We start from the raw sequence: 25,526 nt of genomic DNA, 5'->3' as shown, positions 1-25,526 counted from the left end.
CAATTATAGCGGTGTAGGTGGTCATTCATTTGTCAGAATACATGGTGGTGGTGGTGATGGTGCCGCCGATTGTGGTGGTGTTTGTGAGAACGAAAAAAAGAGAGAGAGACCCATTATCAGATGGTTTTTTGTGGAAAAAAAAAAAAACTCGCAGCAATGGGTTAAACTTAAAAAATTGGGCAATATCTAATTTAAACCTTATTTTTTATTTTGGACACATGTTACAATTCTATTGGGGCCACATCAGTTGGTTGGACCTTGGTTGGATACAAGCATTGTCCTAAAAAGAAAGAAGGAATGGTTATGAAATGCTACTCATTTGTTATCGGTTCAAGTTGCTTGATTGTCTTCAAAACCGATGCAATAAATATATATATATATATATATATATTTCAAGGCAACAAGTGTTGAAAATTAGATTAGTAGATGTCTCGATATAAGTGTTGGTGGGATAAATGATGCAAGTGTTGATAGGATGCAAGTGTTGATAGGATATATGTGTGTGTGTATATATATATATATATATTTATATTATTATTAAAAGTGTAAAGAGTTTTAGTATTTCGGTATTTATTTATTAATATAAAAAATATATTTTTTAATTGATATTAAAGACTTTTTTTTTTTTTTTTTTCCTAGTTGGGACTCACACATACTGAGGTTCAAACTCCTAACCTCCCTTTAAGAAGTAGGAGCCTTGTACCGCTAGGTTACAGGCCTGTTGGTATATAAAAGACTTTTTAAAAGAGTTTTTAGAGTTTTATAGACTCTTTAAAAACTCTTTATTAATAAATAAATATAAAAATACTGAATGAATCTTACACTTTTAATAACTAATTGAATTTTTTTTTATTAAAAAACTCATAATAAATAAGTAATTCGAGTTTTATAGAAATTCTTCTAAACACCTTATATTAATTAAAAATAAATAAAAACTCATAATAAATAAGTAATTAGAGTTTTTATAAAATTTTAACCCAAATTACCTATTTATTATGAGGTTTTTATTTTTTTAAATTAATATAAGGTGTTTAGAATAATTTCTATAAAACTTGAATTACTTATTTATTATTAGTTTTTTAATAAAAGAAAATCCAATTAGTTATTAAATATATAAAATTAATAAATATTTTAGTCTCGGACAAGAAATATATTCATTGACTTCATACTATTATTAAAAGTGTAAGATTCATTCAGTATTTCGATATTTATTTATTAATAAAGAGTTTTTAAAAGAGTTTCTATAAAACTCTGACACAAATTTCCTTTTCCTATTTATTATGAGTTTTTTTTAATTTATAATTAATATAAGGTGTTCAAAAGAGTTTCTATAAAACTCAAATTAACTATTTTTTTATGAGTTTTAATAAAAGAAAATATAATTAGACAAGGAAAAATATAAAGAAAATAAATATTTTAGTCTCTCTAATTAGACAAGAAAATATATAAAAAGAATTATATATGTCATGGTAGAAAAATAAAATATTTAATAATTATATTCAGTATTTATTTATTAATATAAAAATATATATTTAAAATGATATAAAAAATAAATAAATGTCATAGTAGAAACGCTAAAGAGACAATGCAAAAACTCTCTGAATCTGATTTGACTAAATCACGTCAAAATTAAAAAAGAAAGATTCCCCTCTTACATGGTATAAATAAATATATATATAAAAATAAAAAAATAAAAAGGAAAGAAAAAAAGATTAAAAAAATATATATGGTGCTCTGCTTTCTCTTTCTCTCACAAACTAAAAATTAAAAAGTCTCTAAAATTGTATATATATAACACTTCCCCTCAAGTATCACCTTTTTGTAAAATTACTCTCGACCCTTCTTTTCCTCTAAAAAGACAAATACATTTCGTAAAACTTTAAAAGGATGAATAGATTATAGATTAAAAATTCCTTAATATAAATTTTAAAACAATAAATATTTGATTTATACAAAGTATATATAATACTATATTTGTATAATTCTATGAATTTTTACTTTGTAAATTTAAATTTATGGAACACTAAGAACAAATAATTTATTTATTTTTTCCTTTTTTCATTTGAGTAATGATATTTGCATCGATTTGTTACAGTGAATTACTTAATCAATGTTGTTAATTGGTTATTTATGCACAATATATGTAAGTGAAGGGCTCCACTTCTTTATTTATGTATAGCATTTAAGAGAGGATTCTTTCTTTTTTTTTAATTCAGGCTTAGCCAAATCACATTCGGAGAGTTTTAGCCTTTTTTTTCTTTATATATATATATATATATATTTGCGACTTGAACTTCTGACTTCCTTTTAGGAGGTAAGAGATATCGCTAGGTGTTCCTTTTAGGAGGTAAGAGATATCGCTAGGTGTAACGGGTGGGTACCCACCCATTTATACCCAATCTCTTTCCCATCCGATTCCGATGTGGGACAAAATGACCCTTGTTACATTCTCCCCCACCCAAACTCGCAACGCCCTCGTTGCGGTTGGGCCACCCTGCCTATCCGGGTGGACTCACCCGGACGCCTTCCAGGCCGAGCGCTTGGCGTGGCAGCGGATCAAGGACTGGGTTTGGCTCTGATACCAACTGTAACGGGTGGGCGCTTGCCCATTTACCCAAAAGCTCGAACTGTTAGGTAAGGCTGTATACCCACCCATTTATACCCAATCTCTTTCCCATCCGATTCCGATGTGGGACAAAATGACCTTTGTTACACTAAGCCATTAGCCCATTAGTTTTAACAATTATATTCATTGACTTGATACTATAATTAAAAATGTAAAGAATTTCACTATTTTAGTATTTATTTATGATACAAAAAAATTAAAATTGATATAAAAAGAGTAGTTAAAAAAAATTATATATGTCTTAGTAGATAAATAAAATATTTAATAATTATATTCATTGACTTGATACTATATTATTAAAATTGTAAAGAATTTGTAAAGAATTTCAGTTTTTCATTATTTATTTATTAATATAAAAAAAATTAATTGATATAAAAATAATATTTAAAGAGTTTCCATAAAAACTCTAACCCCAATTACCTATTTGTTATGAGTTTTCATTTTTATTAATTAATATAAGTTATATAGAAGAGTTTTTATAAAACTCAAATTACCTATATATTATGAGTTTTTTAATAAATCTTTTTTTAATTAGATAAGGAAATATATATAAAGCAAATATGGCGCACAATTTTTTTTTTTTTTTTTTGGGTACATGAGTAAGTTAAGTTTGAAAAAAAAAGAAAAAAAAAAAAGATTTGAGGTCACTGTTTCATTACAAATTTAGTCATGTTTAAGATAAAAAAATTCTATATTTTGTTCTTTCAATAATGCCCTTATATATAAGGGAAAAAAAAAAGGGACATTCCAATCATTTCACATTTAATTATTATTTTTCTTTTTTTGTTTACTCAAATATTGAATGTTAATTTTATTTATTTTTAATTTAATTTAATTATTATTATTGTTATTTTTTTAAAAAATGTAAGTTATATGCTCTATATGCATACCACATTTATATTTTTTGTTCGCAACAAATCTATTTTTGGCAATGATTAAATAAACATTTTTAGAATTGCAATTAGGTTTTGAATTTTTTTTTTTTAACATCTGCGGTTACCTACCATGTAAAAAAACCTCGCATTTTGTTGATAATAAAACATGATAATTCTTCATTAATCAGACTACATATCAGTATTCTCTTGGGCAAATTTGTATTTTATAACTTTTTTTTTCTTTAATTTGAAATCATTTTTAAATCAATAACAATTCCAAAATAGACAAGTCCAGCATTATATGATTTTGTCTCAACCCAATTCAATTGTAACCTAATATTACAATTCTATAGAATTTAAAAAATGAAAATAAATTAAGTGAAAATCATGAAGGAGAAATATTTAATTAATTAATTATTATCATTTTATTTATTTATTTTTGCTGAAGGAGATATCAAGCTGTGCACACCACCCACCCATCATCATAGCCTCACGACGTGTCTCCGTGTCCGTACATCCAGACTGTATCAGAATCCAACGCCTCAGATCGCGTCACCTCTCTTCCTATAAGGCAACCTTCTTATTTCTGAATTCTGATAGAGTTTCCTTCTGTCTCGCTACTCTCTCCCTCTCTCACAGAGAACGTTTCTGTCTCTGCGTCAACGTGAAATCTAGGGTTTCAAAAGGTATGAATTCACTCGCATTCTTCGCTTATATCAGTTGGATCTCATTCGTAGTCTGATTTATTTAAACGGAAAATCTTAATCTGGTGATATCGGTTTTGAGTTGATATCTGGATTATTTATGTAAGCTCCTATTTGATTTTGTTTGAGCTGTTATGCATTTGTTCTTATTACCTATATATGATGTGTGGGAGATTTTGTTTTAACGTCTTTTGATTGTTGATTTTGCTGTTTTTTCATTTCTTTACACCATTCTCGAAACCTTGACCTAGGACGAAGGTAGACTAGTTGATTTTGCTGACGGATCTGTATTGGAATTCGATGTAGGCTTGTAGTTAGCATTTAGATTTTCATGATTAACTTAAATATTTTTGGGTTGTTTCTTAGTTGTTAATTCATATTCATATGCTAAATATTTTGTTTCTCGGTCCTATCATTCCCGGGAAAATTCCGTACCCTTTGCACTTTTGCACTTCATTTTAATCTGAGTGTACAATGTTCATAAATTAATTGTGAATTAATGTTCATCTGCAATCTGCACCACATGATGATTCGTTACTCTTGCACCTTGGTCCTCTTATTCAAGCACTTTTGTTATTATTTTGATTATGTGGGAAATTCTACTGCGAATATTATTTATTTATATTTTGAGATTGATCATTCTAGATCTGAAATATTTCTCGTTGATGGAATTGAAATAAACATAGTATTTTGTATGGGAGTATTAGAGTGTTTCATGAAAATTTTTTAGTTGCAGTATTGCATTTGCTTTGCATGTGTTGTAAAATTCCGTGATCATTTGATTGACCATCGAAAGAAATGCTATATATCTTATAGTAATGAGGGAATATTTGTGTTTTTGTTATAATTAACTTTCTTTTGATTTTCCCGTCTTCAATCATGAAGTGTACAGAGTTTTTCCCATTATAACCATTTGATATATATTAAATAAACCGTGATAGTGATTCCGCGAAATGATCTCACAATGAAAGGCTTCTAATTTTCATGAAACATGTTTCTTTAAGTGGAAGTAAGAAAGGAACTGAGAGAAAACTGGAAAAAGGTATGATCTTTGCGTCATTGTGGTTTAGTCGAATCTTTGCATTTATTAAATTTCACCACCATTCGGCGGTCCAAAACAGCAGGTAATGGAAATATTCTAAATGAAATTGAAATTAGCCAATTTCTCGATTCACAAAAGAAAATTTCTCTTGTTGCCGTTCTCCAAACGTCCTTTTGTTAAAAGAAAAACTGATCAGTGTTTTATATGCAAGTATAACGGTCTTCATGATTATTCTCTCTCATTGCTCAGATCATTCATATTTCCTTGACTTTCAATTTTCCACATGCCCTGCTTGTTATGACTTTCCAGTTTTTTTTTCTGTAGCAAATATTCTTGCTTATTATAACTTTCTCCTTCAAAGCAGACAGAGAGACTTGTTAAGCATTCCTTAATTATCATTTGAAATGAATGGAGGCTAAACGAAACATGTTTTATGGTTTAACTGTTTCTAGAATTCTTTTGTTGAGTAAGCAGACCCTTCATAGCAGAATATGATCCATTGTTTAGTTGTTTTTGATATGATATACGGTTCTTTATTTTTTATTTTTTACCTTTTTTGGACAGAATCAATCTGTACCACATGCTGTTGCAAACTGCAATGAAATTGTAACTCTATATGGAGCCTTCTTTTTCCATCTTGCTTTATTTGAATTAATCAGTTATTGATGTTAGATGGTTAGGCTTGAACAGTACCTGTTTTATTTTCTAGATAATTAATCATTGCTATATTTTTTCATTAACTTCCTTTGGAGAACTGTGACTTACTTTCAGGACAAGATGTGCAATATTTTTAGTGCATTTGTGTTTTATTTCCACATTATTTTGTGTGTTATCTTTATTCATACTAAATCCTTTTCTTCTTCCTTTTTTTTTTTTTTCAATTTTCTCTTACCACAATATGGCTGCTTGTGTGTTGCATTTCTTCATATACCATCTGTAAGCAAGTTTTTTCCCATGACTCAATTGCATTCGTCTTTTGAGAGTAAATAACTGAATTGAGTTGGTATGTTCCATGTTTCTACATTGATATCCTACATCCTGCCAAAATTGTTGGTTAATATCATCAGTCCATGTGGCATTTATATAATATATATCTGATATGCTATTGCAGACACAAATAAGCAAAAAGGCGATTCATCACCTTGTGTTCTTGTTCTTATTAAAGCTTCATTTTTGCCAGGAGGTAGCAAAAGATGGCAGACGGTGAGGACATTCAGCCACTCGTTTGCGATAATGGGACAGGAATGGTGAAGGTATGAAACAAGCTTTCTTTGTCTGTGTGAGATTTGTGTTTTAGATGCTAATCTGTTAATGCTTTCTTGGAAAGTTTTTTATTTTATTTTTTCCAGTAAAGTGCTTTTTGGAAAGTTGTGACCAATTGTTTTGCATTTTTTTTTCTTTAATTGAGTTTGAGACTACTAATTGTAATTTTATCTTTTAGGCTGGATTTGCTGGAGATGATGCTCCACGAGCAGTGTTCCCTAGTATTGTTGGACGCCCTCGCCACACTGGTGTGATGGTTGGCATGGGCCAGAAAGATGCATATGTCGGAGATGAGGCTCAATCCAAACGTGGTATTTTGACGTTGAAATACCCAATTGAGCATGGTATAGTGAGCAACTGGGATGACATGGAGAAGATATGGCATCACACATTCTACAATGAACTCCGTGTTGCACCGGAAGAGCATCCTGTTCTCTTGACTGAAGCGCCTCTCAACCCCAAAGCTAACCGTGAGAAGATGACGCAAATCATGTTTGAGACCTTCAACACTCCTGCTATGTATGTGGCCATCCAAGCTGTTCTTTCCTTGTACGCCAGTGGTCGCACAACTGGTAAGCAATTCAATCTGTTGACTGGCCAGTAAGTGTTTGAGCAAAGTTGGTTCGTCTGGCAGTGATAACATGGCAACCTTCAAATACCCAAAATTGCTGCTTGTTGAACTTGTCCATGCATTTCAATTAGTATTGAGATTTTCTTTTACTTAGGCTGGTACTTGAAATTCAGTGAATCATACAACTTGAATTTCAAGTGCCCACATAACATAAGATGGCACTGAAAAAGTTCTGATTTTGACAATTGCATGTTGAAACTTAACTCTATTTGTTTAGTTTGTCTTTCATTAGTGGGTTTCTAGAGGGGCGGCAGAATTCCATAGATGGTTGCAATGGAATTTGATATCTTGTGAAGCAATTTGTGGATATGATGCACTCTATGTTTCTCATTTTATAGAAACTTTGATGTGGGTATTTTTTTTACCACAACCTCGTGTATTGTGTCTTTCCTGTACAGGTATTGTGCTGGACTCTGGCGATGGTGTCAGCCATACAGTCCCTATATACGAGGGTTATGCCCTCCCACATGCCATCCTTCGTCTTGACTTGGCTGGGCGGGATCTAACTGATTCTTTGATGAAAATTCTAACCGAGCGTGGATACTCTTTTACCACCACAGCCGAGCGTGAAATTGTGAGAGACATGAAGGAAAAGCTGGCTTACATTGCCCTTGACTATGAGCAGGAAATGGAGACATCCAAGACCAGCTCTGCAGTAGAGAAGAGTTATGAGCTGCCTGATGGACAGGTGATCACCATTGGTGCCGAGCGTTTCCGATGCCCTGAGGTACTTTTCCAGCCTTCTATGATCGGAATGGAGGCAGCAGGAATACATGAGACCACATACAACTCCATTATGAAGTGTGATGTGGACATCAGGAAAGACCTTTATGGCAACATTGTTCTCAGTGGTGGTTCCACCATGTTCCCGGGCATTGCTGACAGAATGAGCAAAGAAATTACTGCACTAGCACCAAGCAGCATGAAGATCAAGGTTGTGGCACCGCCTGAGAGAAAGTACAGCGTTTGGATTGGAGGCTCCATTTTGGCATCCCTCAGCACTTTCCAGCAGGTTTGTTCCTTTTTATGCTCGTATCTCCGCATTAAAGAAACTTATTTTGAGTTGCTCTCATATGATTTCTGATTGTTTGGACTGACTCATTTTTTTTGGGAGCAGATGTGGATAGCAAAGGCTGAATATGACGAATCTGGGCCATCTATCGTGCATAGGAAATGCTTCTGATTGTCCAAGGAAAGAAATGTTGGAAGGAAAAAGCTTCCTATTTATGGGAAAGAAATGCAGCCAGCTTATGCAACCCTTCATTCTAGCTTCGTGTTGCATGCCTGTTATTCTCATGTTGGGTTGATGACTTTCAGAGGTTTGAGAGTCGATTGCGAGGATGGTCTAATTCTTTTAATTTTTATTGATTTCTAGAATTTTATACTGTTGTTATGCTATCCATTTTAAACTTATTTCAGTCAATGAGAGTTTTCATATGTTGCCATGCTACTTAATGGTTTTGATAAATTTGTTATATCTTTCTACTTCCTAGCGGATTCTATTATGGACACTTTCAGAATACTACTGGATTAGTTCGAATGATGCTTATAAGTACAGGGTAGTCATCATGGTCATGAAAATGTGCTCGTGTTGGTTATTATTGTTAGCTTGGGAATGCATGCTCGAACCATTATGGAGAATTGTCGAACAATAGTCGGAATTAATTTGCTTCACTATGTAAGTGAAGATCAATTCTTGCTTGGCAAATATATTATTTTTCTAACAGATTAAATTTGTTGATCGAGTCTCAATCGTGTTATAAATGAATTGTTGTTTTTAATTTATTCAATTAACTCTTTTCTTTTCAAATAATATTAACAAAATATAAATAAAATACACTAATTGAGTTTATAGTCAATATATAGTGTAGCCAATGTTGACGATGGATTCTGCAGAACAAAGAGAAGAAAAAGTCATCCTACAGGCACCGATGTGTTACCGGGGAAGTACGCTCTGACCTTAAAACGTTCATTATCACTGTAGAGCCTACCTCCTTATCGTAATCTGTTGAGCTTATCTCAATCTTATGAGATATTACGTTAAGTTAAGAGCCTTCTCCTATCCTCGGGTATTTAAATTATTATCAGTCAAAAACAAATCATATTAAGATAATTGATGGCAAAAATGTGAATTCTTTTTTGTATGGTTAAATATCATAATGGAGACAATCTTTCAAATGAATAATCGGAGCACACTAGGCCTGAAACCTAGATCCGGAGAAACTCTCTCACGTGCTTCTGAACGCTCCTCACACATATTACTTGCCACATTGTGTTACAACTCCCGTGGAAATGAGTAAATTTATGCATTTCTGAGCAATGCAAAATGAGTCCCGACGTCAGTGATGTGATATGCAGGCAGCAGATGGCCACTCTCGTTAAAATTGTCAAATATGAATTAAATAACTAAATTAATACAAGAGCCAAAGATTAAAATCTCAGTGTAATCAACAATCCCTCCTCATCTAAACCAACAATTTCCATGTATTGTCTAATGTCTTTTCTCTGTGATTTTATGTCGAATCAACCAAATTCAAGTAAATGACAATGAAGAAAAAAGAGTTTTTCCCAAGATAATTAGACAACCTGAGTGATGAGGTCAGATCAAGGCTCGTTGTACAAGTGTGTTTAAAGATGCGAATGTCCTGCAGCTACCAAATTGTGTGTCACTTCTTCCTCCACGGCACTAAAACGAGGCTAGAAAGAAGACTATAATGCTTCCAAAATGAAAAGGCTCAAGTAGAAATTCTCCACATGCCTGTTCTATACCCCACAGACATAAGTGCCATCTCCCACAGCATGTTAGGAATGCTTAGTGGATTCACCTTGGATCCTGGAATCTCAGACCAATTTACAGAAATCTCGATAATAGGAATGCGAAACCATTTGCACAAGTACACTAGCTCCACATCAAAGCACCACCTGCACAAGTCCATATTGCTTTAAGCTACAAAACAAATTGAAAATCTTTACAGCAGCGCACAAGAAAAAAGTGGAGCCTATCTTTACAGCAAACCCCAGTGAGTGAGTGAGCAAGGACCACCACTAGTACTAGCAGGTTAGGCAAGAGGGGCCCATGTATTGTCACAAGTGCATGGGTGAGGCTGATCTATTCCAAGTGGAAACAATGCCTGAGTATCGCAAAGGTGCACCTAAAGCAAGAATGAAACTTATGGCCATGATACAATGCCCGTACATTTGCAATTTGAAGACGTACGAGTAATTAATCTAAAAAGATCATTTACCCATTCTGTCACTGCAGCCTGCCGTGAGGGATGGACAGAACATAAATTTTAAATTTAGCATCATTTTACATTAAACTGATTCCTTTTAAACTAGAATTTGCATTCACACACCTGACAGCCCAAACTTTTGCCATTGCATTAAGTAATGACCCTTACAAGCCCATAATTCGTGTCATGTGTATATTGAGGTAGAAATTAGAATATATGTAATACTGGACATCAACCCTTAGGGTCACCTCACATATTGGAGGTTAGGAGTTCGAATCCCTTGGAGGCCCCAGAAAATTTCCTGGTACTTGCCTGGTGCAAATATGATGAGAGGAGTGTAAATGCCCAGTTGTAGACCATAGGGTCCTAATAGGCCTGACACCATCATTGTCGGAGAAAAAAGAAAAAGAAAAAAGGAGAGAGTGTATTGGGCATCAGTTTGGGCTTTGGCTACGCATAGGATATCCTGATTGAGCGGCCCAATTACTTAAAGTTTTGCCCAATCACTTAGGCGATGCCGGTAAGCCACAACAACCGTGGCACTTGCAATTTCAGTAGTCTGGTACTGTTTCCAGGATGCTGTAAAGATGCTTTACAATACAGAAAAATAAAAATAATAATAATAATAAAAAAAAAAGGGAATTCAAAAAATGGATACCGTGATAGCAACACAGTGATATAATTTATATTCACTGAGCAAATAAGTGTCAACACAGTGATATAATTTATATTCACTGAGCAAATAAGTGTCAGCACAATGTTATTTCACAGTTCCGATTTAAAAAAACAAGTCACTCCACAATTTAATGGCATAGTAAGTAGGTTCCAAATGTTCTGCAAAGAGTTACCTCTTCAAACGGATATTTGTAAAAAGCTTCCTTGCAGCAGCTCGAGTAAACATCTTAAAACCACACTGTGATGACACCAAATAAGCAAATTTAGCTGAAATTCAGAATGGGTATTAAGCTGGGTGGAATTTTTTTGAAGCAGAAAACTAACCTGTGTATCACGAATCCCTGAACCAGCAGTCAATAGAACCACAACATGGAAACCTTTCATTAAGAAATTGCGGTACCACTTCCTCTGAATCACAAAGTGAACACTTGTACTACTAAGATAAAAATAATAATAAAAAGATATAACCAAAAAGTATAAGAAAAAGAGTTGCATATATTAACAAGACTGAACTGTAGCAAGAGCCTTCTCCTCAAGATGTGCACGAGAACCAAATGCAGCAACTGGGATATCAGAAACTCTTGAACTTGAATCACTAGCAGCTGATTCTCCATGAAATTCTTTTCTGGCAACTGCACAGATCTGATAGGCAAAAAGTAAGCCACCTTAGAGAAACTTTGCCAACATTTAAAGAAAAAGAATGACAATGACGTAGTTATAAAAATTTTGCATCAATACATCCACAATATAAATGATCATGGCTGACACAGACCTGATTTTCAAGTTTTTCCAAGTCATTAACCTTAGTTGCCCCATCAGCATCCAGCATTAGAAGTAGTTGACCACGTGAATGAAGCATTCCCTGTTTTCCAATGCTTTCACAGAAGTACAAAGCTTCAATCAATTGTCGTCATGAAGAGAATATATAGAGTCGTCAACATAATCAGGATATGTTACCAAGGGAATGAATGGTTTAGATTAGACTAACTTTTCGTATAGCCTCTCCCTTGCCATGATTTCTTCCAAGGAGGATAACCCTCACATAGTCTACTGTATATTTTCTCACAAAGTCAAAAGCTACTCTCTTTGTTCCATCAGTACTACCATCATCAACAATTATCACCTGTTTTTAATTTTAATTTGATTAAGTATGAAAAAGGCATCAGAAAACAGTAGACACAATTGAAATCTCACAATCCATGCATCCTGTACAATTTAAAATCAATTAATGACCAATAGTGCTTTACCAACAGGCCAGTGGCCTGGCGGTACCAGACTCTTACTTCCCAAAGGGAGGTCAGGGGTTCAAGCCTCAGTGGAGGCATGTGTGTGTGAGTACCAACTAAGAAGATTAATATATATATATATATATATATATATATATGTGACCAATAGTGCTTAGATATAGTATTAACAATCTATGCAGGCGCGCCTAGGCTCGAGGCTTAGGTTTAGCGCCTGTTATCATCCCAGGCTCACTGATGTTTACTAGGCACGCGCCTCGGTTGTGCCTCGTCCTGTTTGTGGGCGCGCCTCACTGATATTTGTTTAAAAAAATACGATTGTTCTATTTCTTAAGCCAAAAAGAGTACTTTTGGCAACTTAATAAAGAAAAAGAAAGCTCAATCATGCGATATAAGGAACTTTTGTTCAAAAGAATAAAAAACATAAGAAAGCCCAAGAGTCAAAGTGTTAACCGAACAACGATAGAATGAGATTGTGAGACGAAGACAAAGCCCTAATTGCAGAGATGAACGACAAAGCCACGTCAATTCTTTCTTTTCTTTTCTTTTTTCTCTCTTCTCCTCTAGATCTCTCCTCTTTTCTTATCTTTGTTTACATCTCTCTCTTCGTCTAGTTCTCTCATCTCTCTGTCATTTTTTTTTTTTTTGTTAACATATTTATTTCTTTTTGTGCTTTGTTTTGCCATTCAAAAAACACATTTTGCTTTGCCTTTCAAGAAAACAAATTTGTACTCTGTTTTATGATTGTTAGATGCTTGTATAGTTGATGGATTTACTTTTTTATAGTTGATATTAATTTTTAGAATATTGATATGACTTATGAGATATGAATGTTATTATGATAGTTTAAATTTTCAATTGTGCGCCTCACTTCACTTAGGCGCGCGCCTAGCGCCTTAGGCCTTTAATAACTATGACCCAGATCAAATAAAATGTACTAATCACTGTTGGAACAGGTTCACAATACTTCTACCATGCAACATGCAACTTTCTATTCAATACAATTTTTAAGACAAAATATTGGATAAAGCAATTGCAATTAGCTTCCTCAAGCTTACATCAACACGTTGTTTCTTTGGGAGCTTTCCATTACAAGTTTTTTTTTGCTTTTTTTTTGGTGGAGCTTCCTGCAACGAAGAAACTTATTTTCTCTGCTTGCTCGGTTAATGTGCATTATAGGAATTTTATTTAAGTAATGAGCTAGAAACATATATAGACCCATAAAATTTCCATTGTATGGACCATGGAAAATCATGTTGGATGTAGTAAGAGGTTCACAAATATAATACTTCGTCATATATGCTAGAAACAGTTCAGACATGAGGGAAACCAAAAATAAAGGGAACTAAATCATACCTCGTAAGAAAATGATTTGTCCATAGCCGCACGTTCCTGAAGATAACTGCAAAGCAAATATCCAAACATTATGACGCTTATTATAGTAACAACTTTCTGCAATAGTCATTAATAAAACTACTAAACTACTTCAGGAAAGCATATTAGTAGAAACTCAATATGCAGATGTGCAAATAACCACCTTTATTATCAATCTCAGCTTCGGACCCAAATTTTCATAAGTCATTGTCGATAAAAGGATAAAATAACCATGGTCGATCAGATAGTAAACAAATTAACATTACTCTAGCTTTATAACTTGACCAGTTCTGGCTATTTTGATTACAGAACTAAGACCAGGCATGTCATTGTTCTAAAAGCACTTGGGCTCAAGTAATCAACCAGGGTGAGAATAACATGCTAAGAATTCAAGACCCTCAGTTCTTACGGATAGGTAATATAAGGAGTTTTAAGTTTAACTCAATAGAATGGGATATTGTTTGCATCATGTACATTTTTTACTTTTGATTATTGAAGGGGAAAGGTATTAGGAAGTTTTGCTTATCAATTAAGGCTGCGGTTTTTTAGACCCTCAGTTCTTATGGATAGGTAATATAAGGAGTTAAAGTATAACTCAATAGAATGGGATATTGTTTGCATCATGTACATTTTTGACTTTTGATTATTGAAGGTGAAAGGTATTAGGAAGTTTAGCTTATCAATCAAGGCTGCGGTTTTTTAGAAACAGTGACTCCTTGTGAGTGGAAGTAAAATTTAGGAAAGCAAGTCGGAGGGCAGGGAGAGTGGGGAATTTTACTAGAGGTGAGGTGTTTTCAAGGGGTGAGGTTGCGGGGAGGTATTACAAACGGATGTGAGAGTTCTAACATATTAGGTGTGAATCGTGTGATTGGAGGTGGGCAGAGCACAGAGCAAGTTTCTTGCATGATATTTGTGAGAAGCGGTTGCTCTTAAGCAAGTGTTCCCGGACGAATATGGATTAAAGTAAATAAGGAGACCTTTATTAGAGTGTGTTAATATCTCAGATTGTGGTGTGTTTTGGGATATTCAGTTCAGCAGGGCACTGCAGGTTGGAATTTACAGATTTTGAATGTTTTCTTTGTTTTTTTTTAAGCTGATGTATGGTTTCACCATCATCGGTGACAGGGAGGAGGATTCTCCAAGGTGAAGGGCATCAAGGAATGGTAGGTTTTGAGGTAAAAAAATTTTGCAAGGCATTTGGAGAAGAACATGTGGTAGTGGTATCGCTTATTCCCCTTGCAAAATGCACCCGCAAAGTAGCCCTTCTAGCATGTGCTTTGAGGATTAGCTCTTCACAATTTGGTGAGATGGGGAAAACATATCCCCAGTTGTTATTCAAAGTGCAAGAGAGTAAGTTAAATAGTAGATCATCCCTTGGTGTAGAATCCCGTAGCTAGCGAGTTATCATCAGTCCGACAAATTCAGTACTCCGGTGCTCAAAACTCAGGCCTAGTAGGGTCTGTGAAACAGCTAAGCCCTGTTTGCAGTTCAATGTGTGATGACAAACTCAGTGCTCGAGATGCTGCAAAATCAAGCTGGGGTAGGGTCTATGAAAGAGCTAAGCACATTTATAATTCAATGTGTGACGGAAAACTAAGTACTCGAGATGCTGGAAATCAATTAGTGAAGCTACCGGCAAACATACTGGACCCAGTTATATGGGAGTCCCAACAGGCTGGGGTAGGGTCAGTAAAAGAGCTAAGCCGGAGCGGATACAATAAACCAATGCCTCTGATAAGAGTGCCTGGAAGGAATAATAGAGGACAACATGGAACACTAGGAGCTTCGGGTCCATAATTTGAGACACGTGATGTTTAATTCTGTGTTTCTGTCAGTTTAGGGAGGCATTCTCCTTTGCTGAATTCATAAGTGACATGTACACTAGATGGGTTTCTTGCTCCCTTGTTGATGTTGCTTTTCTATATGAGTGTCTAGGTTAAGGCTCCTTCTGGCACTCTTTAATGATATTTTTTACTTATCCCCAAAAGAAAATCTAAAATGCTTCGCATTTATCAAAATTGTTGTGTTGCCCATTTAATCAAAACTGTGTTTGCATCTTGGTTAACCATTAGAAATATATATATGTATATATATGTTAGTGTGTGCGCTATCAAGAATGATTGTTCTCTTCAGTATGAATTAGATCATCATTCAGAATGTTGACAATTTTTGCTAGGTCAAAATTATGTTATACAAAATCAGTATAAGATATCAATTTATTTGACATTAATGATGACAGCACATGGACTGTACAACATAAACATTTATATTTGAAATTGCAGCTGCTGTCTTAATTGCAGGTACATAAGAAATGACATTACCAAATGATATATAGCATCAATATTTAAAATTGGGGTGGGGGAAGATGTAGAAAGAATAGTGAAATGCTGAGAAAACATGAAGCTTTAGCAGTGATAATGATAAATATGAAAATTAATAGACATGTAACAGTCTTCTTTTTTAAATTCTTTTGAGTAATTAGACATGGCCGAATGTCTCTGCCTCAACTTACTTCATGGTTTCATCAAGAGCTCCAGGAAGCCTATGCTCTTCATTGAATGCAGGAATAATCAGAGATATGTACTTCTCGGCAGGATCAAAGATGTAAGGACATGGAACCTGACACAAATGCCTCCACCAGTTAATAAATATCAAGAATTTGCTAACAAGTACTACCAATTATCAGAATTTTTTTTTCCTTTTTTTTTTTTTTTTAAATTAAAAACAAAATCAACTTTACACAATAAAATATATAAAGTTAGCTTATCAAAAATATCTATCTAAATATATACAATTACTCAAATAAATTGAGTTATATCGCTTACAGAATGCTTATGGATCAAATATGTAAGGACATGAAACCTGACACGAGTGCCTACAGCAGAGTTGATTAATATCAAGACTTTTGCTAATAAACAGCTGAACACCAGTCCCCACCCCCAATTTTTCTTTCTTTCTTTAAAAAATAAATAAATACCAAATACCAACTTATACAATAAAGTATGTAAAGTTTACTACTAATCAAATATATCTATTGTTGGAGAATATAACTATAGGAGCCATTTAATAAGCCCTTGATTGAATATTGATAAGTGTGATTCATCAGATTGGTTTTAGGAATCTTTCCATCAATATATTTTTCATATTTATCACATGTTTGTGTTCTTTCACCTATAAATAGAGGTGATCATTGTAAACAAAATATAATGAAAGATAAGTAGCCCTTTAGGCTTTGTGTCCCGTGGATATAGGCCCAGGTGGCCGAACCACGTTATATTCTTGTGTCATTCATATTCAATTTCTGTCTTCAATTTCATTTTTCTTAACATCTATCTATCTACATATATTAACTACTCAAAATAATTGAAGTGATATTGCTTATATTGCTATTTCTCCTTTTCATCTTGAAGTTCACATATTGCCTAAAAAGATTGCTTCACACGTACGCATTGTGCAGAAGGTTTAAATTCACCCAAAAATAAATCCAGAAATTACTTTCACCAATCATTCTATGATAAACTACAGAAAATAAAGAAAATGGGATCCACAAACTGTTATCCAACTTTACAGATGAAGACAACCTATACTCCTGAGGGAGATTGGCCTTCAAAAGAACTTTCTAACGAGATAGAGGTGTAATCATACAGAACACTAGCTCCAACAGTATTCTATAACTAAGAGAAATAATTATAAAGCAATACGAGAATGTAAAACAAAGTATGCTATAGCAATGTGTACTTCCAGCCGCTCAAAAGCTCGCACAAGATGAGGTTTCCCAATTGTGTGCAACTACATGTGATATACTTGAGCTTTTTTTTTTTTTTTTGATAAGTGATATACTTGAGCATTTTTTATGCAAGAAGTAACTAACAAGTCAGCTACTCAACCCACCAAAAGAAAAGGTCAGCTATTCTGCAGTATAATAACTTGACCTTGCAACATTGGCAAACTGTGACAAGCTACAGGTTCCAAATTTTAACAGTTTCTCAAGTAAGTGCAGCTACTGAAGCTTTAATTTTTCATACTGGGTTCTTTAGTAGCACTTTAATTGGTGCAATGATTCTACACTCTTTGATTATCTCCACCCCCTCACACACCTTTTTAACCTTCATGATTAATCTCAGGCAATGCACTATAACTAATTCGACACTAGACCATTGACATCTCAGCTCAGCTCAAGCCTACTGTTTGCACCTGTTGATTCATGTGGTGGGCAATTCATATGGGATTAAGGAAAGGATGATGACAATGACACATATAATGATACAGTCATGTTCTTTTCTTTTCTTTTCTTTTCTTTTTTCTAAATGACTGTGAATTTACATACCCTGCATCACATCATCATCATATTGTTTAATTTTTGGGTATATTTGTTGGAATTCATGAGTTTATGTTGACTACTTACATTAATTGCATGTAGTGCTTGTTCTTAATTATTATGATGACATAATATATGTTTAAAATTTACATGATTATCATTTTTATTGTTTCACATTTCAAAGTACTTGATTAGTTAATGCATATGCATGTCGAAAGGATTTGTGTGCATTGATTTACTTTGATCCTCTAAGTTTATATGTCAAAAATTACATTTTTAAAAAATGTTGATTAGTTGTGATGCATATTGAACGTACATTGATGTAAATTACTTCATACGTAAATTGAGAAGATAAATGTTTTTTTTTTGTTGTTGTGGAAGTTCACTAACATAAATGTATACTTAAACAACACTTATATAAATGTTTAATTTTACTGATTAAAGTACTAAATATACCTGTTTCAATGATTTTGGATCCTCGAATATTGGATGAGCTTCAAGATGACTGTAAAAAAGAATTAAAATAGAATGCATTCAAAACGAGACCGAGAAAGAAAAGAATATATTTCACACACATATATATTAGGGTTTTTGACAAGAACTTACGCATGATTGAATCTTCTTCTGAATGATTCGAATACAATCGCAGAACCTAACCCTAAAACCAAAACCAGAACTACAATGACAAAGAAGTCAACGATCGGCCATAGCCACCCCATTATAGGCTCTGATTTTAGTTCGTCTTTGCTAAACACTTCATCAATTGTTGATTGAAGAACTAAAATGTACGGAGTAATAAAATACTATCAAAGTTGTATATGGATTATGGGCTTTTATATCATTTGGATTAAAGATTGTTGTGTGGGTCCATTATGTGGTTCTGGGTCGAACCATGTGAGGCCCATTTATGATCTCCTTCCCATTTAAATGTCTTTGTTTCCGTTACAGCCCAATTCATTTGTATATAGGCCTAAGGCCAAGCCCGTTTAGATATTACAATGTTGTGCAGAATTTTGATCCCAAAACAGGGCCCAAGTTGGTTTATGACTCAATTTGGCACTAATTTCTGAATAAATGTGCATTTAATAACATAATCTAGATATATCATTTAAAAGCATAAAATGCCACATAAAATAAGGTAAAATTTAAGATAGGATCACTTTTAATTAACACAAACCTAAATATTTTCAATTTAGCACTTCAAATTTTAGGAAAATGATAAGTAGTTTCACACATTATTATTATTTTTTAACTGTAAGTGGAGATGACATTATCATTTCTATTGACGGCGGCTGGAGCCGTAGGCGAGTTAGGCGATTGCCTAAGGCTCCATCCAATAAGAAGGCTTCATAATTTTTTGTTTCTTTATATATTATAACTTTTCTAAAACAATTATAGTATTTCCTTTAATTATTAAACTTTAACGTATAAAGAAATTTGACAGTTGATCTAAAAAATTTCTATTCTTTATACTTTTTTTGAGGGGCCCCCAAATTTTTTTTTTTTTATATATTATAACTTACCTAAATATTTTATTTTCTTATATTGTTAAACCTCAACAAATACAAAGTGTGCCCAAAATATTTCTATCTTTGTATTATTATAATTTTTTTTTTTTTTTTGGCTCTCTCTCACCCTCATTACATCAGCATATATACACACACTAAATATTAAATATATATTTAAGTGAAAATTGGTGAAACTTTCTATATTTTTTCTAAGACACCTATTAACTTTTATTTTCTCTTTTTTTCTTACTCCTTATATATTTTTTCTCTTCTCTCATTATAATTTTTTTTTTTTTTTTCATCTTCTCCACTGTTACAATTTACAATCTCACTCTGTAATAAGATTTTGAATACACTTATATTCTATTAAAGAATTTATTGGAGTATTATACCAAATCATTCGAAATCAGTTTATATTATTCTATAACTTAAATTAGTTTATAGTTTTATTAATTTTAGTTATCATAAAATTATATATATTTTGTTTATAATTTTTATTTATATTGTTAAATATGACTTTTAAAAAGCACATGGCTAATTAATTAACAATAGGACTAGAGTTTGGAAAAAATTTAGTTTAGAAATCACAAAACAAATAATTATCATAATACTGACATAAATATATGGGTAGATTTAATTAAAAGGCCACTTTATTTTTTTCGCCTAAGGCCTCAAATAACATTGAGCCGCCCCTGGATTTACCTTTGTCATAGTAGATTTGGGTCTTCACTCTCATACTCTAAGTCAAGGATTCGAAAGTGATAAAAAGAAAAGAAAAAATGAGAAAGAAAAAAATAATGACGTCATCTTATATTCACATAAATGTAACCGAATACGTACAATTTTGAGACTCAAAATTTTAACATTTAAACTTTTTTTTTGAGTTCAATTTTCACCATAGTAATTTTCTTTGTTAAAGTTTTTATTGATGAGAGAAGTTGAGTCGAATCACTTAATACATTTTGCTCGTTATGTAAAGAAGAAGCCTATTCCAACCTTAATATGATGGATTCTCTCCACCAAATCCTAAGAAATGGACTTCTTTTTTCTTAACCACCATGTTCTTTTCACCTCAAATACCAACCAATCCAGACAATATATATATATATATATATATATATATATATATATATATAAGTGGCATATATCCATAATGACCTTGAGAGAGGACTTACTTAGGAGTAAGAGTAATACAAGTTAAGAATCCCCAAATAGTTTGACTAGAATAAAAATAAATATAGAAAAAAGAAAGGTATCATCACCAAAGAAAAAGTGCAAAATTGGGGGATGTATTGAGTGCTAAAGTCGGGATGTTAGGACTAGAGCCGCATATAAAGCTTCACATATAATACCATTTTGATATGGAAAAATAAGATCGCTCATAATTTGCTTCAATCAATTAACTAAAAGTCTTAGAAATGATCTTGTAAATCACAGTTACGTACAAAGATTGATATGGCCCAAAACACGTACAATTGCTGTCAAAGCTTAAATCAATAGCTTATAATACCTCATTTGATGAAATTTGCCACATGACTAGGAAAAGAGATACAAAGAATCCCTAGTAATGGCATTTGATGCTAACTTCAACCTTATAACAAATATTCTCCTTAAAAAATGGTAGGATGTCTGACATTTAATTTTCGACAACGAGAGGGAGTGAGCAGTGAGAAACCCACACTACCCTCTCACAATCGGGAATTAGGCGTCTCGACTTAAAAGAAAAATTTACCGATAATACTATTTAAACCTAAAACAACTCTAACTGATAAATTAAAAATTTCTTATCAACTTATATCACTCACGAGTTTCCGGTCAAGGTTTGAAAATCATTATCCAAATTGTACAATTAATGGAAAACTGGTTGAGGAAATGATGAGATAGCAAACACACATCAATGGGCACATAGGGCTTGCCCACCACCTCATAGACAAGCACATTCAAAGTCCATTTATTAAAGCAAAAGCAGAGAAATGTGTGAAGTTGATGATTCATGTGAAAAAAGGTAGTTGGGGATGGGACCTTCTCATGGCATGATTAAAGCCAAAGATAGGGGGAATTAGAAAAAGAAGGTTGTTCTCCTTTTCCCTCACTTTGGTAGACCATAAAGCTTCTCAAGTCTCTAGTGGTGGGATGGGTTTGGTCATTTCACAGTTCACCTAAAACTCCCTTTTTATGCCTTCCATAATGTCCTTCAGCTTTTTTTCTCATCCATCATCATCACATCCACCCATCCATCAATAAATATTCAGTGCTTTTAGCGTACAGTGCACCCTGTTAATGCACATATTGTGGACATACGATTCAGATTAACCGAGCACCGAACATACCAAATATCTACTCCCCTTCCATCCATGCATGCATGCATGCCATCATTCATCCCACAATCTCAACTGTTCAGTCTCTCTCTTCCATGCATAATGCAACTAATAACCGACATATTGAATAGGGCACAACCATGTCCATGCACTCCAACACCACACAAAAGGCAAAACTATATTGTCCATTGGATTAGAATCTAGATGGTGGGTCCCAGTACTGGGTGATCTATATCATATACGGAGTAATATATATAAAACAAGTCCAATACCACACAACAGCAATCACCATTGGATGGATTACAATCAATAAGGTAGGAGGATATCTAGTAGGGCACGTAATATCTGTCATGAACCTAAAACCAGAGTGTGTATATATATATATATATCTATTATTCCATACACATACAACCAATTTCATAAATAATTAATACTATATATTTATATTGTTCAAGTCCTGAACTTTTGACTTTTCGAGAAACTTTGTAAGTTTGTAGTAACTTTTTCTAGTTGCAGAAAACATTGTTATATAGATCTGCAGAAAAATAGTGTTTTTTATATTTTGGGTGCTTGGACATTTGGGTTTCACGGGTGAGATCTCAGCTCAAGTCACGAAAAAACAGTGTCTATTGTCTGACAATCTGCCAAACAAAATTTTCAATTGTTTAGAACTTCGGACGTCTCTCCTTTAGTTGAGTGACAATGTTGAGTAAGTTTTTTGCCATATACAGTGCGATTTACTGTAAAAACTGCTGTGTGATAGTAGATTTATGTGTGTGATAGAATAATCTTGGTTGAGAGTCATCTCATCAATTGATGGAATTGGATAATCACATAATTGCGATTATTTGTAATACTTTTTTTCTGTCGTTAAAGTGGGGAGCTGAACCAAGAATTCTCTTTTTTTCATCATCAATCGATCATCATCAATTGAATCACTGTTCGCAACCCAGATTCTATTTTATCATCCATCCAATTCCCGTCTTATCAATGAATAGATCTCTTTACTTGTATGACTTAGATGTCTCGTAGTTCTTGAAAAAGTAATTCAATTGATGGGATTTAGTATGATACTTATGAGAATGATTTGGAGTTCAAACAAGAGTGTTTGCAATTGGCATAAGGAAATTACAAGATAATGAAATAGCATGGGTCTTTTTATTGTTATTTATTGTCCTGTATGGACATCTCTGAATCTATGATCAAAGCACTTACAATAATTGTTACTCTACATCAAAGTAGGTTTTGACAATAGATTTTTTAATAACCATAAGGATTTTTTTTTTTTTTTTTTAATTAAATTCCAACAACACTGGATGGATAGTATAATTTAAAAATATATATATATCAATACTTCCAAAGTCCTAAAAAGGTTAAGAATGTAATCAATTCACAACAATTCAAAGAAGAGGAAGTCCCTTTGTGATAAGGATATAACAGTATTGGCATTTTCTCAGGTTAATTTTGTATATGTTACTTGCCTTTCCCAAATAATCATGTGTTGATGCAAATAATATATATACAATAATACAAAGACAATCAACATACAAAGCCCAAAATATATATATATATATATATATATATATATATATATATATAAAGTCATGGATTCACTGTCAAAACCTTCAATTTATTCAGCTAAATTACATTGAACAGGTATTAAAAAAGAAAAACAAGATCTCCCAAAAAAAAATTACCCCCATCAAAAAAATAAAATATTTGAGAGAAGTCAAGAAAAAGAGAAACAGAAAGAGAGAAGAGATTAATAATTCTTGGGAGAGAGGAATTAAAGAAGAAGACGATGATGAACAATGATGGTGTTAAGTAAAAAAAAAGAGAGAAATTAAAAAGCCCTAATGAGCCATGGCCACAGGAGGTGCATAACTGATGCTTCTCTGGTTAGGCATGGCAAGCATAGCAGTGTGATCCAAGAAATCTTTGAGTGCAACCACAGTCTGCAAAACAGTCCTCAAATCATCAGCACATGAAAACCCTAAACTCCCAACTCTCCTCACTGCATAAACATAAAATGTGATGCACCCTTTCCTGAACTTAAACCGCGCCATCTCACATCCGGTCATCCCCCTTATCAGCTTCTTGTTCACCTCCCCTAGAGGTATCTCCGCCGGCCACGCCCTCTCCACCGCCACCTTCATGTTCTCCGACTCGAAAACGAATAGAAGCACCTTAGACTTCTTTGTTCCGAGGCCTAGTGTGAGTGTGTGCCATGCATGGTGAGCCAATATTGTGAAGTTTGTAGGCAAAAATGCCGTTGTGGAAGGAAATGGTAGCTTTGTGCTGGGCTTGGATATCTCTTTGGTGTTGCATGGTGGGAGAGAGAGGAGGTTTAGGAGCTCGAGCGGCCGAGCTCGCCGGATTGTGAACGATTTTACTATGAATTGGCCGCCGAACCGGAGACCCTTGACGTCGGAGGTGGGCTTGAATGCAAAATCCGATGTGGGTTTTGTGGTTTGATCATTTGGGTGCTGGTGTTTTTGCTTCTTGTTCTTGTTCTTCTTCTCTTTTTCTTCCATTGGTGGTTTATGAGTTGCAGTGGTGTTGGTAAGGGGGGTTGTGGTGGTGGTAGTGGTAGTGGATGACTTTTGTTTGGTATGTGATATGATATGATAAGAAACCAATCTAAGGCTTTTGATGGTGTATTGTTTATTGATGGAATTTTCTTGTAGTTTTGATGTTTGGGTCAAAAAGTGGGTTGTCTACTTTACATAAATATTAGTACTAACTTTAATTCTAGCACTTATTCTTTCTTTTTTTTAAGGGAGGTTATATGTATGTCACACCATTATTTTATAATTTTATTATTACTGTATTATTTTATATTTTAATTACAAGTAGTGGGTATTCAAATGGAGTAGGTTGGAGTTCTCAAGTGCCCCCACACATTCTGATGACTTATCTCATGATGTATCCACTTTTCCCTCATATATATATATATATATGTGTGTGTGTGTGTGAAATTAATTAATAATTCCAGTTGCTTCTTTGTTTTTTCTTCTATTTTTACCAATTAGTAGTCCAAATAAATAACCAATAACAATTAACTGTGAACAAAGGAAATTTACTCATTGGAGTGGCTAGCACAACTCATGCAGTCGTGTCATATTATCATATACTATGCGTATATGGGTGTATGAATGATATGTATGTTTTCATGTAATGTGAAGGATTGACAGTATGATGTTCATGCAGGGTTATGATTCGGTGTTTCCTTGTTGCAAAATTTTGGTGGACCTTAATATCCTAATCAACACACAACCAGAACATAATTTGTACTATCGACAAGATTTTTATTCAACGCGTCAAACTCCACAACCAATCGATCTATTGGCATAAAATCTGTAATTCACAAATACCGTAAACATAACATGTGCGGGTAGAGATCTCGGGCTTACAAATGATAATTAACACCCCTAAATTGGGTATGCGCACGCGTATACAGGAGATTGGGACCACATTATCAAATCCCCCATTTAGTAAATACCCTAAAAAACAGGTAACTTAACTTATTTCAAAAAATCATAATCACATCCTAAATTGGATGGGCTAGCTTTTCATCTAAAACTAATATATTCTAGATTGGATATTATTAGGTCCACAAATTTCCTATGGTTTGTGTGAGAAAACACAAACAAGTACGTGCTTAAAAATATCATCAATTAAACTTTAAAGTATATCTTCTTTTCTTTTCTTTTCT

At 33.5% G+C, this 25,526-nt stretch overlaps 3 protein-coding genes across 5 annotated transcripts; 1 reads left to right on the top strand and 2 right to left on the bottom strand.

The window, feature by feature from the left end:
• The first annotated feature begins 3,989 nt into the window (after positions 1 to 3,989).
• On the top strand, positions 3,990 to 8,629 carry LOC132270926 (actin-97). 2 transcript variants are annotated; one of them, XM_059772144.1, is made up of 5 exons: positions 3,990 to 4,187; positions 6,428 to 6,500; positions 6,689 to 7,082; positions 7,540 to 8,153; positions 8,259 to 8,629. In XM_059772144.1, the coding sequence occupies exons 2-5, from the start codon at positions 6,441 to 6,443 to the stop codon at positions 8,322 to 8,324; spliced, it is 1,134 nt and encodes a 377-aa protein (XP_059628127.1). In that variant the 5' UTR covers positions 3,990 to 4,187; positions 6,428 to 6,440; the 3' UTR covers positions 8,325 to 8,629. The 2 variants fall into 2 exon arrangements, with proteins under 2 accessions (XP_059628127.1, XP_059628128.1); XM_059772145.1 differs by having other exon boundaries at positions 6,359 to 6,500.
• Positions 8,630 to 9,509: 880 nt separating this feature from the next.
• LOC132270925 (uncharacterized) lies at positions 9,510 to 18,765 on the bottom strand. Of its 2 annotated transcripts, XM_059772142.1 has the most exons (10): positions 18,592 to 18,765; positions 18,442 to 18,490; positions 16,180 to 16,286; positions 13,650 to 13,695; positions 12,038 to 12,172; positions 11,822 to 11,911; positions 11,563 to 11,691; positions 11,374 to 11,457; positions 11,223 to 11,287; positions 9,510 to 10,063 (listed from the first exon to the last, which is right to left on the bottom strand). In XM_059772142.1, the coding sequence occupies exons 1-10, from the start codon at positions 18,702 to 18,704 to the stop codon at positions 9,877 to 9,879; spliced, it is 1,005 nt and encodes a 334-aa protein (XP_059628125.1). In that variant the 5' UTR covers positions 18,705 to 18,765; the 3' UTR covers positions 9,510 to 9,876. The 2 variants fall into 2 exon arrangements, with proteins under 2 accessions (XP_059628125.1, XP_059628126.1); XM_059772143.1 differs by lacking the exon at positions 12,038 to 12,172.
• Positions 18,766 to 23,420: 4,655 nt separating this feature from the next.
• On the bottom strand, positions 23,421 to 24,532 carry LOC132270924 (uncharacterized). The gene has a single exon (XM_059772141.1). It carries the CDS (start codon positions 24,343 to 24,345, stop codon positions 23,665 to 23,667), a length of 681 nt encoding a protein of 226 aa, XP_059628124.1. The 5' UTR covers positions 24,346 to 24,532; the 3' UTR covers positions 23,421 to 23,664.
• Positions 24,533 to 25,526: the final 994 nt, after the last annotated feature.

The sequence above is a fragment of the Cornus florida genome, unplaced genomic scaffold (assembly GCF_030987335.1).
Source record: "Cornus florida cultivar Cherokee Brave unplaced genomic scaffold, ASM3098733v1 CherokeeBrave_3.0.0_Hap2_Chr08, whole genome shotgun sequence".
Taxonomy (NCBI): domain Eukaryota; kingdom Viridiplantae; phylum Streptophyta; class Magnoliopsida; order Cornales; family Cornaceae; genus Cornus; species Cornus florida.
This window is presented reverse-complemented; position numbering and strand designations above follow the sequence as displayed.